This window comes from Hippocampus bargibanti, linkage group LG02 (assembly GCF_051943395.1).
Source record: "Hippocampus bargibanti isolate YZ-2025 linkage group LG02, ASM5194339v1, whole genome shotgun sequence".
Taxonomy (NCBI): Eukaryota; Metazoa; Chordata; class Actinopteri; order Syngnathiformes; family Syngnathidae; genus Hippocampus; species Hippocampus bargibanti.
In genome coordinates this window covers 34,848,322-34,864,115 of record NC_142735.1, presented here as the reverse complement: position 1 = coordinate 34,864,115, position 15,794 = coordinate 34,848,322, and the positions used below count along the sequence as shown (strand labels likewise).

At 41.3% G+C, this 15,794-nt stretch overlaps 1 protein-coding gene across 1 annotated transcript; it reads right to left on the bottom strand.

Moving 5' to 3' along the window:
• Positions 1-3,384: 3,384 nt before the first annotated feature.
• On the bottom strand, positions 3,385-15,392 carry znf711 (ZFX family zinc finger ZNF711). The gene is made up of 8 exons (XM_088991131.1): positions 15,232-15,392; positions 11,998-12,075; positions 11,799-11,911; positions 9,807-10,634; positions 8,481-8,627; positions 7,725-7,916; positions 6,771-6,905; positions 3,385-5,197 (listed from the first exon to the last, which is right to left on the bottom strand). The coding sequence occupies exons 3-8, from the start codon at positions 11,875-11,877 to the stop codon at positions 4,017-4,019; spliced, it is 2,562 nt and encodes an 853-aa protein (XP_088847257.1). The 5' UTR covers positions 11,878-11,911; positions 11,998-12,075; positions 15,232-15,392; the 3' UTR covers positions 3,385-4,016.
• Between the last annotated feature and the right edge of the window lie 402 nt (positions 15,393-15,794).

Genomic DNA, 15,794 nt, shown 5'->3' with positions numbered 1-15,794 from the left:
AAGTGACCTTGAGAGTTTTAAAAGGCGCTTATAAATGAAATGTATGATTATTATTATTATTATTGTATGGGATCCGCCATCTTGGACTTCTTTGATTTCATAATTGTATTGCTGTATGAAATATGGGATTAACATATTACATGATTCGTTTGAGCCCAAATGTTCCGCGGATTAAATTAGAGTCATCATGACCAAAAAGAACACCAGGCCTAAAAAGATATTTTTTATTTATTTTGGTTTCTTCCCCACCAGTAGTTTATCCACAATCAGTTTGAAAGGAAATATAGATCATGGTACATGAAATGCAGGGATTTCAGTATATATATATATATATATATATATATATACCACAATTTTATGGAGACATCTTATGTGCATACTTTATAGACCAATGTCATTCTGATGACCACCCCGAATGTGTGGGGGATTGGGCAAGGATTCCCACGGAGGACTGTAAGGGGGGTGAGGGTCTTGGAGAAACTTGTTACTTGTGAGCACAAACAAAGCAAACACAAAACCCGAACCACTTCGCCATGGAACAGAACAAGAAATGGTTTCAACCACCACATTCCACAACTGGATTGTGCCCACTTGCTATAGGTAACATTTAGTCACTGTGTAATCATGTATGCAGGGTGTATATATATATATATATATATATATATATATATATATATATATATATATATATATATATATATATATATATATATATATATATATACAGTAAAGTCTCGTTATATCGATAGCGGATATATCGATAGTCCCGGTTATATCGATATTTTTTCGGACTCCCTTGAATATCGATATAACGAGACTTTACTGTATATATATATATATATATATATATATATATATATATATGTGTGTGTGTATATATATATACACACACACATATATGTACACATATTCATACACATATATATATACATGTGTACATATTCATACATATATACAGATATACATATATATACACATATGCATATATACATATATACATATATACACATATGCATACATACACATAGATATATATGCATATACTGTATACATATATATATATATATATATATATATATACATATATATATATACACACACATATATATATATATATATACATATATATATATATATATATATATATATATATATATATATATATATATATATATATATATATATATATATATATATATATACACACACATATATATATATATATATTATATATATACATATATAAATATACACATATACATATATATATACAAATATATATACATATACATATACACACACACACACATTATACATATATTATACATATATATATATATATATATATATATATATATATACACACACACATATATATATATATATATATATATATATATATATATACATATACACATATACATATATATATACAAATATATATACATATACATATATACACACACACACACATATATATATATATATATATATATATATATATATATATATATATATATATATATATATATATATATATATATATATATATGCATATGTGTATATATATGTGCCAGACACACACCCGTATACACGCATAAACCCCATACATGTAATTCAAATACAAAAAAAAATAATACAAGTTATTAAAGTGCCTTCCACTGAATCAAGCACAATCTCTGAGAGAATGTTATTGATCCAGTATTTTCAGTTTAAAAAAAAAAAATCACAATTAATAAAACCGATTGGCTGAGTCCATCAGTGCTTAAGTAAGAAAGACCAGCAGATGTAAAGGCATGATTGCAACTGTGTATTATTAATACACTGGGTGTCATCAGTAACATCATATAGAAATTGCTGGTTATTGATTACCAAGCAAATAGATTTAACTGATTGGTGATGTAACACCATCTTAAAAATCTGATCAGTCCTGAAACCCTGATTGATTTTTTAAATTGATTTGAAGCAGATTGGGGCCATTAAACAATAATCATGAGAGTGAAATGTAAAAAAAAAAAGATGGTTATAAAATGGTGGGCGAATGGTGCGTCATATTTCAATATCACTAAAATGGCAGTAAAAACAAAAAGGGAGTTAAAAACCGATGAAACTCATTCACTGCCATTGCCAAATTTGTTTGGGTTTTGTTTTTTTCTTGCGAGTGGGGTGCGTTTCAAGCTTTGGTCAGACCTCTGGCAATGTTTTTCGCCATTCCCGAATTTGTTCAGGTTTTGTTTTTTTCTTGGAGTGGGGTGCGTTTCAAGCTTCGGTCAGACCTCTGGCAATGTTTTTCGCCATTCCCGAATTTGTTCGGGTTTTGTTTTTTTTCTTACTTACAGGGGGGTGCGTTTCAAGCTTTGGTCAGACCTCTGGCAATGCTTTTCGCCATTCTCGAGTTTCTGCAGTTTTGTTTTTTTCTTGCGAGGGCGGTGCGTTTCAAGCTTTGGTCAGACCTCTGGCAATGTTTTTCGCCATTCCCGAATTTGTTCAGGTTTTGTTTTTTTCTTGGAGGGGGGTGCGTTTCAAGCTTCGGTCAGACCTCTGGCAATGTTTTTCGCCATTCCCGAATTTGTTCGGGTTTTGTTTTTTTTCTTACAGGGGGGTGCGTTTCAAGCTTTGGTCAGACCTCTGGCAATGTTTTTCGCCATTCCCGAATTTGTTCGGGTTTTGTTTTTTTTTTCTTACAGGGGGGTGCGTTTCAAGCTTTGGTCAGACCTCTGGCAATGTTTTTCGCCATTCCCAGATTTGTTTGGGTTTTGTTTTTTTTTTCTTGCGAGTGGGGTGCGTTTAAAGCTTCGGTCAGACCTTTAGCAATGTTTTTTGCTCACATGAGAGGGCAGCATTTTGTACAGCCGCCCCCACTTTCAATGCAGATAACTCCAGACCCATATAATTTAAGAATTAACTTTTTTTTCTGATCAAAGAAGACAGTCTAAGTTTTCTTTCTGCTGCATTGAATATTTATGTAGTCCTAAAACTCAATATTCCCGACGTCCTGCAATTTGAGTGAAAATGACAAAAACCCTGGCACTCGAGTGGACGCCTATTTTTGCACACCGTCTGGCAGTGAATGAGTTAATCATGATACTAGTCGGTGGTACAGAGGAAAACTGAAGTGACGCTCAAGGACCGGCATTTTCTATTTCACCAACATAGTTATTCTGCGAATTTTTAAATATGAGTGGGTATAAAAATATAGACATTTTGAAACCCTGAATACATGTTCTTACGTGATTTTTTGTTTCGGGGAAGAAAAAAAAACTTGTCCCACTCAGTGCACACTGTTATGTCATATATATATATATATATATATATATATATATATATATATATATATATATATATATATATATATATATATATATGTGTGTGTGTGTGTGTGTGTGTGTGTGTGTGTGTGTGTGTGTGTGTGTGTGTGTGTATATACAAGTAACATCCGACTTACGACAGAGTTCCGTTCCGACCATATGGCCGTAACGGTCATAAGAGAAAATCCATTCAAAATGTTAAATAGAGACTCGGAGGCTAAATGACTCGTAACCCTTGGTGCCATCACACGGTCGATTGCTGTGCGAGTGCGATGCTGGCTGGCTGGCCAAAATTGTCATACATGTTGCCGGCCTGCTAGCGCGTTGTGGTGCCAGGCATAGAATTAAAATGATAAAAATAGAGTCTAGAGGTCGCGGTCGTAAGCACGGGTGGTTCTAAGTCGAGCCGGTCGTAAGTAGAACCGGTCGTAGGTCGAATGTTACTTGTGTGTATATATATATATATATATATATATATTTTTTTTTAAGATTTCCCTCCCATCTAAAATGTGTTCTGGCATTAGAAGGATTTTTTTTACACCCATTACAACACAGAACGGCAAATATAACGTTGCATTCGATAGCCTACACCATTGATTTTTTTTTTTGTAATACACTAAAATGACCTCCAAGTGATTGACGGGCGGCGGGGTTGTGTTGATTTTGCGCGTGTGTGTGTGTGTGTGTGTGTGAGAGAGAGAGACAAGGTTACATTAACACGTCTTTGTGGTGTCTGGCTATGTGCTGGCTCTTCTCCGAAGGCCTCCTGAAGCCCTTGGTGCAGTAGTCGCAGCGGTGCGGGTAGTCCTTGGTGTGAATGGAGATGACGTGGCGCTTGAATCCGGAAGCGTCCGTACTGTTGTACTCGCAAAACTGGCACTGGTAAACCTTCCTGCCGCTGTGCGTCTTCATGTGCTTCTTGAGCTCCGCCGGTTGCCGAAAACCACGCCGGCATCGCTTGCACTTAAAGGGAAGTTCCTTGGTGTGCAGGGAAAGGATATGGCGGCTGAGGGTGAAGGTGTCTGGGGCGTTGAAGTTACAATGGCGGCACTGGTGCACTTTGCTGCCTTTGTGCGTCTCGGCGTGTTTCTTCAACTCGGAAGGCCTGTGAAAGCCTTTCTCGCACACGTCGCACTGGTGGGGGAAGTCCTTGGTGTGCACGGAGATGATGTGTCGCTTCAGGTCGCTGGAGTTGGTGCTTTTGTGCTCGCAGTGCGGGCACTGGTGGGTCTTGTGGCCTTGAACCATCTCCACGTGACGCTGGAGCTCGCGAGCGTCGGCGTAGGCCTGCGGGCAGTGGCTGCACTTGAAAGGCAGGTCGGCGCCGTGTTTGCTTTTGATGTGAGTTTTTAGGTTGGATTGATCGGCGCAGCGGAACTCGCAGTGGGGGCAGTGGTAAGGTTTCTCGCCCGTGTGGGTTCGCATGTGTTTCTTCAACTCGGACGGGTGGCGGAAGCCCTTGGCGCATTCCACGCACACGTGAGCAAAGTTTTTACTGTGCACGGCCAGCAGGTGGCGATTGAGCAGGCCTTGCTCCGCAGTCTCGTAGTCGCAATATTTGCAGTGATGCAACTTGGGTTCGCGGTCCTTGACGATGAGTTTGTCGGAGCCCAACGGGCTGGACTCGTGGTAGCGTCGGGCGTACTCGGTGTATTCGGGCGAGCGCTCGTTGTTGTGGCTTAGGAGCTTGTGACTCTCCATGTGGTTGTGGAAACTGATTTTTTTGTTGGTGGTGAAGTCGCAGTCCGTGCACTGGTACTTCTTCTTGAGGAGGTGGTCCGGGTGGTTTTTCATGTGGCATTTGAGGAAGCCTCGCGAGCGGAATTTCTTGCCGCAGATGTGGCACGGGTACACGGTCAGGGGCATGCCGTCGGGCCCGATGATGACAGCTGAAAAAGCAAACGCGCAATCGTTTAGCTGAGGGGGTCGGGAACCTGTGGCTCGCGAGCCCTATATGGCTCTTTTAAAGGACAACCGGACAAGTTGTGTCCATAATTTGTAAAATCGCTTTCAAATGACTTCTGCTGAGCGTATTTTACAAAGATTCCACGGCATATAGCGATATTTCACGTTTTAAGACTCGCGCTGAATATTCAGGAAGTCTTGTTTTCGAGTTGGTGACGATGCCTGACGTAACGTCACGGAGGGAACGCCCCTGGCCGAGAACGCGACACACAATGCATTTTGGGTACTTTGTTTGGTCTGAAAACTTTGTCTTGATGGCGAAATTAGAAGGAAAACTACATAAATAATGCGATGGTGAATTGTTGCACCAAGACTACTTTTTGATAGTAGTTTTGACACAAATTCCCAGCAGACAAATCAGCCCATTTCCAACGGAGCTTGGGCGCCATCTTGTGCATTTTCAGGGACGCTACATTGGAGTCCTGACGGCTCAAATTGATACGGAAGGACTTCTTTAATCGATTGCAAACATTTATGCTTTCCTCTTCAGAACTATTTGAATCATATTCACAACTGGATTACTCATCTCGAAAGCATGTTCTCCGAATCTGAAGCCATTGTTTAGATTCTAGAGCAAGGCAAGATGTCCTGGCGTGACGTCACGAACAAGGGGGCGGAAACCTTTTAAGACTGATGACGATGCCCGAAGTGACGTCCTGGAGGGAACGCCCCTGACCGAGAAAGCGACACACAATGCATTTTGGGTACTTTTTTTCTTCTGAAAACACCATGTTGATCGCGAAATTAGAAGGAAAAGTACATAAATAACACGATGGTGAATCGTTGTGTGTCGCAGCCAATTGCGGTTACCCGCATAAAAAAAGGTGTAAGTTGACACAAATCCCCAGCAGACAAGTCAGTCCATTTCCAACGGAGCTTGGGCGCCATCTTGTGCATTTTCTGAGCGCTACATTGGAGTTCAGACGGCTCTTGATACGGAAGAACTGCAAACATGTATGCTTTCCTTTTCAGAACTATTTGAATCATATTCAGAACTGGATGAGTATCAAGAAAGCATGTTCTCCGAATCTGAACTCTCTGAAGCCATTGTTTTGATTCTGGAGCAGGGTAGTTTGTGAAGGAATATCCTCGTGTGACGTCACGAACAAGGGGGCGGGACTTTCCGAAGCTCCCCAGTCTCGAACTCATTTGGTGGCAGTTTTGGGACACTTCAAGTCATTTTTATTGGTGTTTTGCATTTGACTAAAAATATCCGCCTGCATGTTTTGAGTATTTTAGATGCTACAAAACATTTTTCTGATGTCAGGAAACAAAAAAATTGTGTCGGTTGTCATTTAAATAATACATTGTGACATTTTGTTGCAAAGCGTGCGTGTTTGCGTGCGTGTGTGTGACTCTCATTGAAAAACATTTCGAAATATTTTACTGTTATGGCTCTCTTAGTCAAAAACGTTCCCGACCGCTGATTTTTAGCCCTGTCGTTACGAGTTGTTACCGTATCAAAAAGCAGGAAGAGAAAGTGCATACAGCTCCTACCCGTCTGACACTGACGAGTGTCCCCTTTCTTCTTTTTCTTGGCTTTGGGTTTGAGGCCGCGGTTTGTCGGTAGTCCTTCTCTGATTTGGAGAAACGATGTCGCCGCACCATTCTTGACCTCATCTATCGTCTTACCTACGAAAATCCAACATACGCTTATTAACACTGGATTTATGGTTGAATCTACTTGATGTATACAGCCCAGTTAACTCATTCAATGCCAGGCGATGTGCAAAAAATGTGTCCACTCCAGTGCCGGGGTTTTTGTCATTTTTACTCAAATTCCAGAACCCACAGAATATTGAGTTTTAGGATGACATAAACATGCAATGCGGCGTAAGAAATCTTACACCAAGGGTGTCAAAGTCATTTTTTTTTGCCGAGGGCCACATTGTAGTTATGGTTTCCTCTCGAGGGCCGTTATGAATTTGGGGAAGCCATTAGAATGTTAAATCCTCTCCACATATTACATATAGAGCACACAACAAATTGATGAATGACAAGTTTTGAAATCTGAACTCAAGAGTAATGACCGCTATTGTGGTTTATATCCAAAAATATGAACTTTTGATTGGGACTTTAGCAAGCATCATGGAATTTCACAAGTTTGATTTGCGCTCGCGGACCGAATAAAATGATGTGGCGGGCCAGATTTGGCCCCCGGGCCGTGACTTTGACACCTGTGCCTTAGACGCTTTTTTTTTCATCAGAAAAAAAAGAGTTAATTCCTAAAGTATATGGGTCTGGAGTTATATGAGGTGCAAGCACAAAAGGCAAATGCTGCCCACTTGTGGGAGGTCTGACAAGCACTTTATCGGCACCCCCCTTGCAAGAAAAAACAAATTCAGGACTGGCGCTCCATGTCATATTTTCAAATTCCCAAATAAATTCGGGATTGGCAGTGAATGAGTTAATAACAACGCACACTTTTGAGGCAGTTCCACAAGAACATACCTATGTCATCATCATCATCGTCGTCGTCAGACTCATCACTGTCCTCGTCGTCATCCTCTTCAATTTTGGGCTGTTTCTTGACTGCCATGTAGACCATTTTGTCGCGGCCAACTCCGAGTCTTCCAGACGAGGCTGCTTCAAGGTCAGGGTGGCCATTTTGGTAATCGTCCTCGGTTATCACCTCTGTGCCACCTGTAAAAACCGGGTTGGGGTTGTGTCAGAGATGTTCGATCGGACACTGTGGACAAAGACTCGAACCCAGAAAGATTGTCTTTTAACTGCCGGCAGGAGACGCAGCCATTTATGACAGACGCCTGAATTCTGCAGCACTCTGGCAAGCTATTTATTGAGAGTATATGCAAATTAAAGTGATATATTAGTAAAACAGTTTTCTTGATTAGAATACCACACCTCTTGAATTCTAAGCACAAACAGCTGTAAGCAATAAAACATTGTGTTTTCCATGAATTGATACATTTGTAACCTGGCTAATGAGCTAAGGAGTTTCATGTCGTAAATTGTTCCTGCGATAAGGAGTTTCCCCAAGTCCGAAATTCTGTCCAAGGCTAGATCTCCTAGATGAAGATGACGGTTTCACAAGCTGTGTCTGTTGACCTGATTGACCCCAGGTTGTATGTGCTTCAACTGTGTATTCGAGTCACACATGTTGACTAAGCATATAACAGCATGAAACTTTTAAATACGATAACTTCTTATTCTCTATCAACGCCATACCCGGCCGGTTGTGCGACTTACCCAAATCGTCGTCCGCCTCCGCTTTAAAAATGTAGACTTTTATGACTTCTGCGCCGCCGTCTTCTTTGCACTCCTTGTCCTCCATCACCTCTGTGCTAATCTCCAGTGGGGTGTCTCCAATGTCCAGCTTTTCTCCCACCTCGTCCACTAAACAACAATAAAATACAATATAGTATAGTCGTTCATAGTCTTGTCACCTGCCGGATAGACTATTGAGATTCACTTCTTGATAGAGATTAGACAGAATAAGAAGTCATCATATTTAAAACTTTCATGCTGTTCTATGCTTAGTTAACATGTGTGACTCGAATACCCAATTGAAGAATAGACAACCTGGGGTCAATCTGACAGATTTTAGCCCTTGGAAAACTCCTTTATCACCGAAGCAATTTACGACTTGAAACTCCTTCACAGGAAGAGCTCATTAGCCAGGTTACAAATTTATCAGTTCATGGAAGAGACAATGTTTTTTTGCTTATAGGTGTTCGCACTTAGAACGCCCAGGGGCGTGGTATTCTAATCATGAAAACTATGTTTTACTAATGTATCACTTAAATTTGCATATACTCTCAATAAATAGATTGGCAGGGGGCTGCAGAATTCAGGCGTCTGTCATGAATGGCTACGTCTCCTGCCGGCAGTAAAGACTTTCTAGGTTCGAATCTTTGTCCACGGTGTCTGATCAAACATCTCTGGCACTTCTCCATGGTGTTCCTCAGGAACTTTTTTCTACAAACTTCAACTCGTCCATTCTTCAGCCTGGATCATCACCAGAACCTCATCCTTTCACCACATCACCGCCGTCCTCCAAGAGCCCCACTGGCTCCCGGTCAAATATAGAATCAACTTTGAAATAATTCTTCTTTATACATTTTCCGCTATCAATAACCTTGCCCCCCCTTACCTATCTGACCTTCAAATTTCTATTCCCTCTCGTTCCCTCAGATCGTCTTGCTCCCTCCACCTCTGTGTGCCCCCCTTCCCGTCTCAGCACGATAGGGGACAGAGCTTTCAGCTGCTCTGCCTCCAAACTCTGGAACTCACTTCCTCCCAACATTTGTAACATCGATTCTCTTCCTACCTATTTAAAATTGCATTTTCAGTGTAGCTCTTTCATTTGTTTCTATTTATAATTGTATTTTATTTATTGTATTCTACTTTGTGATTGTATTTTATTTATTATAGTATCTATGCTTGTCTGTGACTGTAAAGTGTCCTTGAGAGCGTTGAAAGGCGCTTAAAGTATTATTATTATTATTATTAATATCCGAAAAGCTGACAGAGACAATGACAAAACGCCCGTCCGGAGGTGGAAGGCTATCTTACGGGAGATCATGAGGTAATCTTCCGAACTGCTTCTCCCGTCATCGTCCTCGTCCATCTGCAGGGGGACGTCCTCGGATGGAAGCTGCTGGTGAATGATGGTCTCCGCGTTGGCCTCTGTCACCATCAAGCCCTCTGCGACGAGTTGGTGGTCCAGAGTGTTGTCCTGATGGTCTGAAAGAAGCTCCGCTACAAACACCTGGTCCGACATGTCATCATGGTGGTTGGCGTCTTGGATGAGGTCAGAGGTCAGCACGTGGTGGTGTTCCAAAGCCGCCTCGATGGCAACCTCCGTTCCCAGGATGTTGTCTGGCATGATCACGCTATGTTCTGAGTGCACCATGTCCTCGTTGCTTATTTCGTGGCCGTCAACGTCCTGGGACTGCAGGCTTTCCACATCCACCTCCAAACCCTCCACAACTTCTGCTTCCAAGCCCTCCACTTCCACTTCCTCCTCAAGGCCTTCGACAACATGAGCTTCAAGGTCCTCCACGTCCACTTCCGATTCCAGTCCCTCGACCACATGCGCCTCCAGTCCCTCCACCTCCACTTCTCCGTCCAGGCCTTCCACAACCTGCGCCTCCAGTTCTACCACTTGCGTCTGGAGCCCGTCAACCACCTCTGCTTCCAGGCCTTCCACATCTGCGTGTAGACCTTCGACAACTTCGGTTTCCAGGCCTTCGACGACTTGAGTCTCCAGGCCCTCCACCTCCAAGCCGTGCTCCAGGAGGATGCCCTCGTCGGTCATCACGTCAGAAAGAAGCATGCCCTCGGGCACGGACACCACGATGTGATCGCCGTCGATGTGTGCCAAACCGCCCATTCCTGCAACTGTAAAATGAAAGACACCGTGAGGACATTTAAAACCGCATTCCCTGTATAGTTTTCTCTTGTTCTTATTTAGAATTTAATCTTTGGTTTTATTTATATCCCTGTTTTGTGATTGTAAAGTGTCCTTGAGAGCTTTGAAAGGCGCTTATAAATAAAATGTATTACAGTGATACCTCAGCTTACGAACGCTTTAGCTCACAAACCTTTTACCTCACGAATATTAAATTCGCGAGCATATAGTCTTGGCTGACGAACTAGTTTTCGGCAGACAAACCAAACAACACAGAGCGCAACGGTGGCTGGCGGACTAGTTTTCCACACACCCTCTGTTTCGAGCGCAGACGTGGTTTGTTATTGTGTGGAGTACTTTTGCTATTATGGGACCGAAAAAGACCACACCGCAGGCTAGTGCTAAGCCGAAGAGGACACAAAAGAAAATTACGGTTGAGCAGAAGAAGATCATCAAAAAAAAAAAACACGAACGAGGTGTGCGTTTGTGTGACTTAGCATCTCAGTACCATTACGCTAAATCGACCATTGCTACCATCCTTAAGAACAAGGAAGTTATTATGGGTGTTTCTGTGTTGTCCAAGCAACGGTCTCAGGCAATAGAAGAGGTTGAAAAACGAAAAGCAGCTAAACTCATATAATTCCAGATTCATAATTTAGGAATTAACTCATTTTTTTTCTGATGAAAGAAGAGAGTTTACGGTTTCTAATGCTGTCTTGATTGTATATATGATATATTGTATATATTGATTTTATATATACAGTAAAGTCTCGTTATATCGATATCGGATATATCGATAGTCACGGTTATATCGATACTATTTCTATGCACGCACAGAGAAAATTACATGCAAACAGGGTCGGATATATCGATAGTCCCGGTTATATCGATATTTTTTTGGACTCCCTTGAATATCGATATAACGAGACTTTACTGTATATTGATTGTATGTATGTAGTCCTAAAACTCATTATTCTGTGGGTCCTGGAATTCAAGTCACAATGACACCAGAGTGGAGCCATTTCTTGCACATGTCTGGCAGTGAATGAGTTAATGTGCTGTATCCAAAAAGTTGCTTGATGGTTTTAGAACCGACAATTTGCGCTCCACAAAGATTTGTGACAACGCTGAAATAAATGCACGTTACCACCCACCAAAGTCTTGCATGATCATCGCGTGGGGCATCTTCAGTTCCTGTGTGTGTAACTCCAACACACCCCCTCCTTGGTCCATGTTTAAGCCAGAGAAAAAGAAAATTGCCTGAAAACTATAAAATGAAAAAAAATCATGAGCATTGAAATAATATGTGTGTATTTAGTGACGATGTATGAATAAACTATTAAAAAAAAATACCTTCACATTTGATGCGCAGAACCTTAAAATAAAAACGGCATTTAAACGTGCTTCCTCCCACCAATGCAATCGATCCCTCTGGTGATAAAAAAACAACAACAGGACAATGTGTTGAGATCAATATTAGTAAAAATGTACAGTGATACCTCGGTTTACGAACGCTTTAGCTCACAAACTTTTCGCCTTGAGAACATTAAATTAGCGAATCAAACCACACAGCGCCACGGTGGCTGGCGGACTAGTTTTCCTCACCACCTCTCTTTGAGTGCAGACTTGGTTTGTTATCGAGTGGAGTACTTTTTGCAATTATGGGACCGAAAAAGACCCCACCACAGGCTCGTGTTCAGCCGAAGAGGACACAAAACAAAATTACGGTCGAGCAGAAGCTCATCCAGAAACACGAACTAGGTGTGCGTTTGTGTGACTTAGCATCCTAGTACCAGTATGCTAAGTCGACCATTGCTACGTGTGGCTAAGAGTGTTTCTGTGTTGTCGAAGCAACGGTCTCAGGCAATAGAAGAGGTTGAAAAACTTCTGTTGATTTGGATGAACAAAAAGCAGCTAGCAGGGGACAATGCGAGTGAGGGTATTATCGGCAAGAAAGCACAGAAACTTCACTCAGCTATCATCAAGAGGCAACTACATCAACGACCATCACAAAGGTAAATAAAACAACTTTATTATACAGTAGTTTATTTTTTTAATTAATTAATAATAATAATAATACATTTCATTTCTAGCGCCTTTCAAAAATCTCAAGGTCACTTTACAGTCAACGGATATGTTTTTCTATGGGTGAGAAGCGGCAGCCACACGCGCCAGTGTTCACTCAACCCAGGAAGTAACTGAAATAGATAGAAAGTTAGCTAGCTAGTTAATAGATAACTCATAGTTATAGTTAGTTATAGCTATAACTCAGTTATAGCTGCTAGATAGTTAAATAACTCAAATAGGTAGAAAGTTAGCTAGCTAGCTAATAAATAACTAATACATGAATAGCTAGATAGCTAATAGATAACTCGTATAGTTAGCTAGATAGTTGAATAACTGAAATAGGTCGAACGTTACTCGCTAGATAGCTAATAGATAACACATAGATAGTTAGGTAATGCAAATTTCCCCATTGTAGGACAAATAAAGGTTTTCTGAATCTGATTCTAGATAGTTGAATAACTCAAATAGGTAGAAAGTTAGCTAGCTAGCTAATACAGTGATACCAATTACAATACAATAGCACATTTATTATACATACCATCGTGGTGATTGTCACGGCAAAACACCAAAAATAAATCATCAGTTGTATATCCTGTGCTTGTAAAGTGTCCTTGAGAGTTTTTAAATTGCTTATAAATAAAATGTATTCTTATTCTTATGATATATTTTATTGATCGATGCGTACGGTTGGATTGATGAAAGTGCACATGCGCGGTAAAGTTCGCATTTCCGCTTGTGTTAGTGTTTTTTCTTATCATTTCAAATACTGTAATATATATATATATCCCTACTGTCCAGACATGGCGGTTCCAGACTCTGCGATGATAGGTCCCTGCTCTCAGGTTGGGGGGAGCAGAGGACTAATCCCTGTGGTCCACTGATAGCTTCTAATGTCCTGACTGACGACTGGCCTGATTGCCCAATTTGCCCTGGTATCACCTCATCAGCATGACTAATCCTATGTTGCCTAAGCAGTCTATTGTAGGAACGATCCAAATTGAACCTCACCCCACCATTACGGTGAAGGGAAGGATTTTGCTGTTTTATGAAAATAGCTTCTTTTACTCTCCTTTCAAACCATCTACAGTAAAGTCTCGTTATATCGATAGTACTGCTTATTACGATACTATTTCTATGAACTCAAGGAGAAAATTACATACCCGCAGGATCGGATATATCGATAGTCCGGTTATATCGATATTTTTTCCGACTCCTGAGAGTATCGATATAACGACACTTTACTGTATTTTCTTTCGCTAAGATTTTAACCTCATTGTCGTCAAATGAGTGGTCGCTAGCTTTTAGGTGTATATGTACTGCCGATTGAGACGCACTAGTATTATCCCTGCGATGCTGATCAAGTCTTTTTTTGAGAATTTGTTTAGTCTCCCCAATGTACTGCTCTTTACAAATGTCATTTTTACAATGTATTGAATAAACAACACTACTTTGTTTTTCATTTGGCAGCCTATCTTTTGGATGCACTAATTTTTGCCTTAAAGTGTTTATCGGTTTGAAATAAGTAGGAATTTTGTGTTACCAAAGGACTCTGTAGTTTTTCTGAAACTCCTGCGATGTAAGGTACTGCTACTCCTCTCCTTTTAGTGTCTTCAGAATTGTTGAGGTATCACTGTATTTTCAAATTCAATATCACAAAAACACCATGCATGTTGCAGATGGAATTACAGTACAAGAAGCATAAGGTAGTGCACGAGAGAAATGAGGAAGAATGTTGTTGATCACGGGCTCCGTCCTCTGCCAACCAATAGTACTACATGCGTTTTGAACGCCAGTGCATTTAAATGTACACCTGGGGCGAGTTGAGCATGACGGTGAGGTCTCAGGTGGGAAAAGCGAGCTGCCCCGTTGGGTGGGCAGGACAAGCCCACCAGTGCTGCCACTGTGGGAGTACTCCTGCATATTATCAGTGGGAGGAAATGTACTATCGTAACTCAATGCAAAAAAAGAAGTACCATAGAGCTCAAGTGCAGTTTTTAATGATCATGTTTCTACGCATTGACAGTTTAGTAATAGTACTATACTGGTTTGTTAATATGTCCGGAGATTAGACACGTTTAATGTACTTGCAGGTGTTGTGCAATGTTTTCAACGAAGGCTTGCTACCCGCTTGCTTCCCACCCAGCGAAGCTAACTTAGCAAAAGAGCTATAACTGATGCGGCCAGCGCCATTTTGTTTTAGCATCGTGGCTAAATGTCCCCACTCGTTAGCGCCTTTTAAAAGCACTCATTCTCACTTGAGAGGCACGAGGATAACAACGCAGTCGCGCAAAGCGACGAACGAAAGTATCCGAATGTATCAATCGGGGGGGTTGACTCGAAACTACGCGGCTCACGACAGTCCGTCTGGCTAAGCTAGCCTGCTATGCTAACCCCCGCCGCCCGTGCCGCATTATGTCCGTGTTGTTGTTTTTCCATAAGGCTCAAAGAGGCCCGCTACGGCCGACTGGGCCCTTGCGGATTAAACCACATTCCGTTCGGATTGATCTCAAGTAAATTTACCTGATAACGTCGTCTTCTGATTCTTTTGGTGTTTCTCCCCCCTCCTCTGTTTTGTCTATTATTGTTTTTGGTTTATTTTTGACGGTAAGCTAAGTGCGGCCTGCAGTTTTGGATCGCCGGCCACTCTTTGCTAGGCCTCGACCAATCAGCTTGCTTCCTGACAAGCTGAGGGAGGGCGGGGGGCAGACAATGCGTGGCCTCGTTTACCGCTGATCCCTTACTATTTGCGTCATGCATAAGAGAGTAGTTACACTAAACAGACATTCTATTAGTGGCAATACAAATCGCGCACTATGCTTGCGAACGAAACGTATAGATCGCCACGGGAAGCCATGAAAAATAATCCGAAGAATGTACTCGGATTTTTAGTGAACATAGATGAGGCCTTGTGACGATGGGGTGTGGTAGCAATGGCTGGCTATCCACCCCGGGGGAAACGACGAACGTCCTGCCACTGCAGCGATTGAATCATGTGATGCAAATAAGACAAAATAAGGCAAAGGCGGAGACAAATATTACGTTTGACACCAAACTTTATTTATTAGACTTTTTTTTTTCTTCGA

Coding starts and splice junctions, on each gene's coding strand:
- znf711 (XM_088991131.1), bottom strand. CDS start 11,877: ATGGACCAAGGAGGGGGTGTGTTGGAGTTACACACACAGGAACTGAAG. Junction 10,635..11,798: donor GATGATCATGCAAGACTTTG/GTGGGTGGTAAC, acceptor TTCATTTTACAG/TTGCAGGAATGGGCGGTTTG. Junction 6,906..7,724: donor CGATGATGATGATGACATAG/GTATGTTCTTGT, acceptor GGATTTTCGTAG/GTAAGACGATAGATGAGGTC.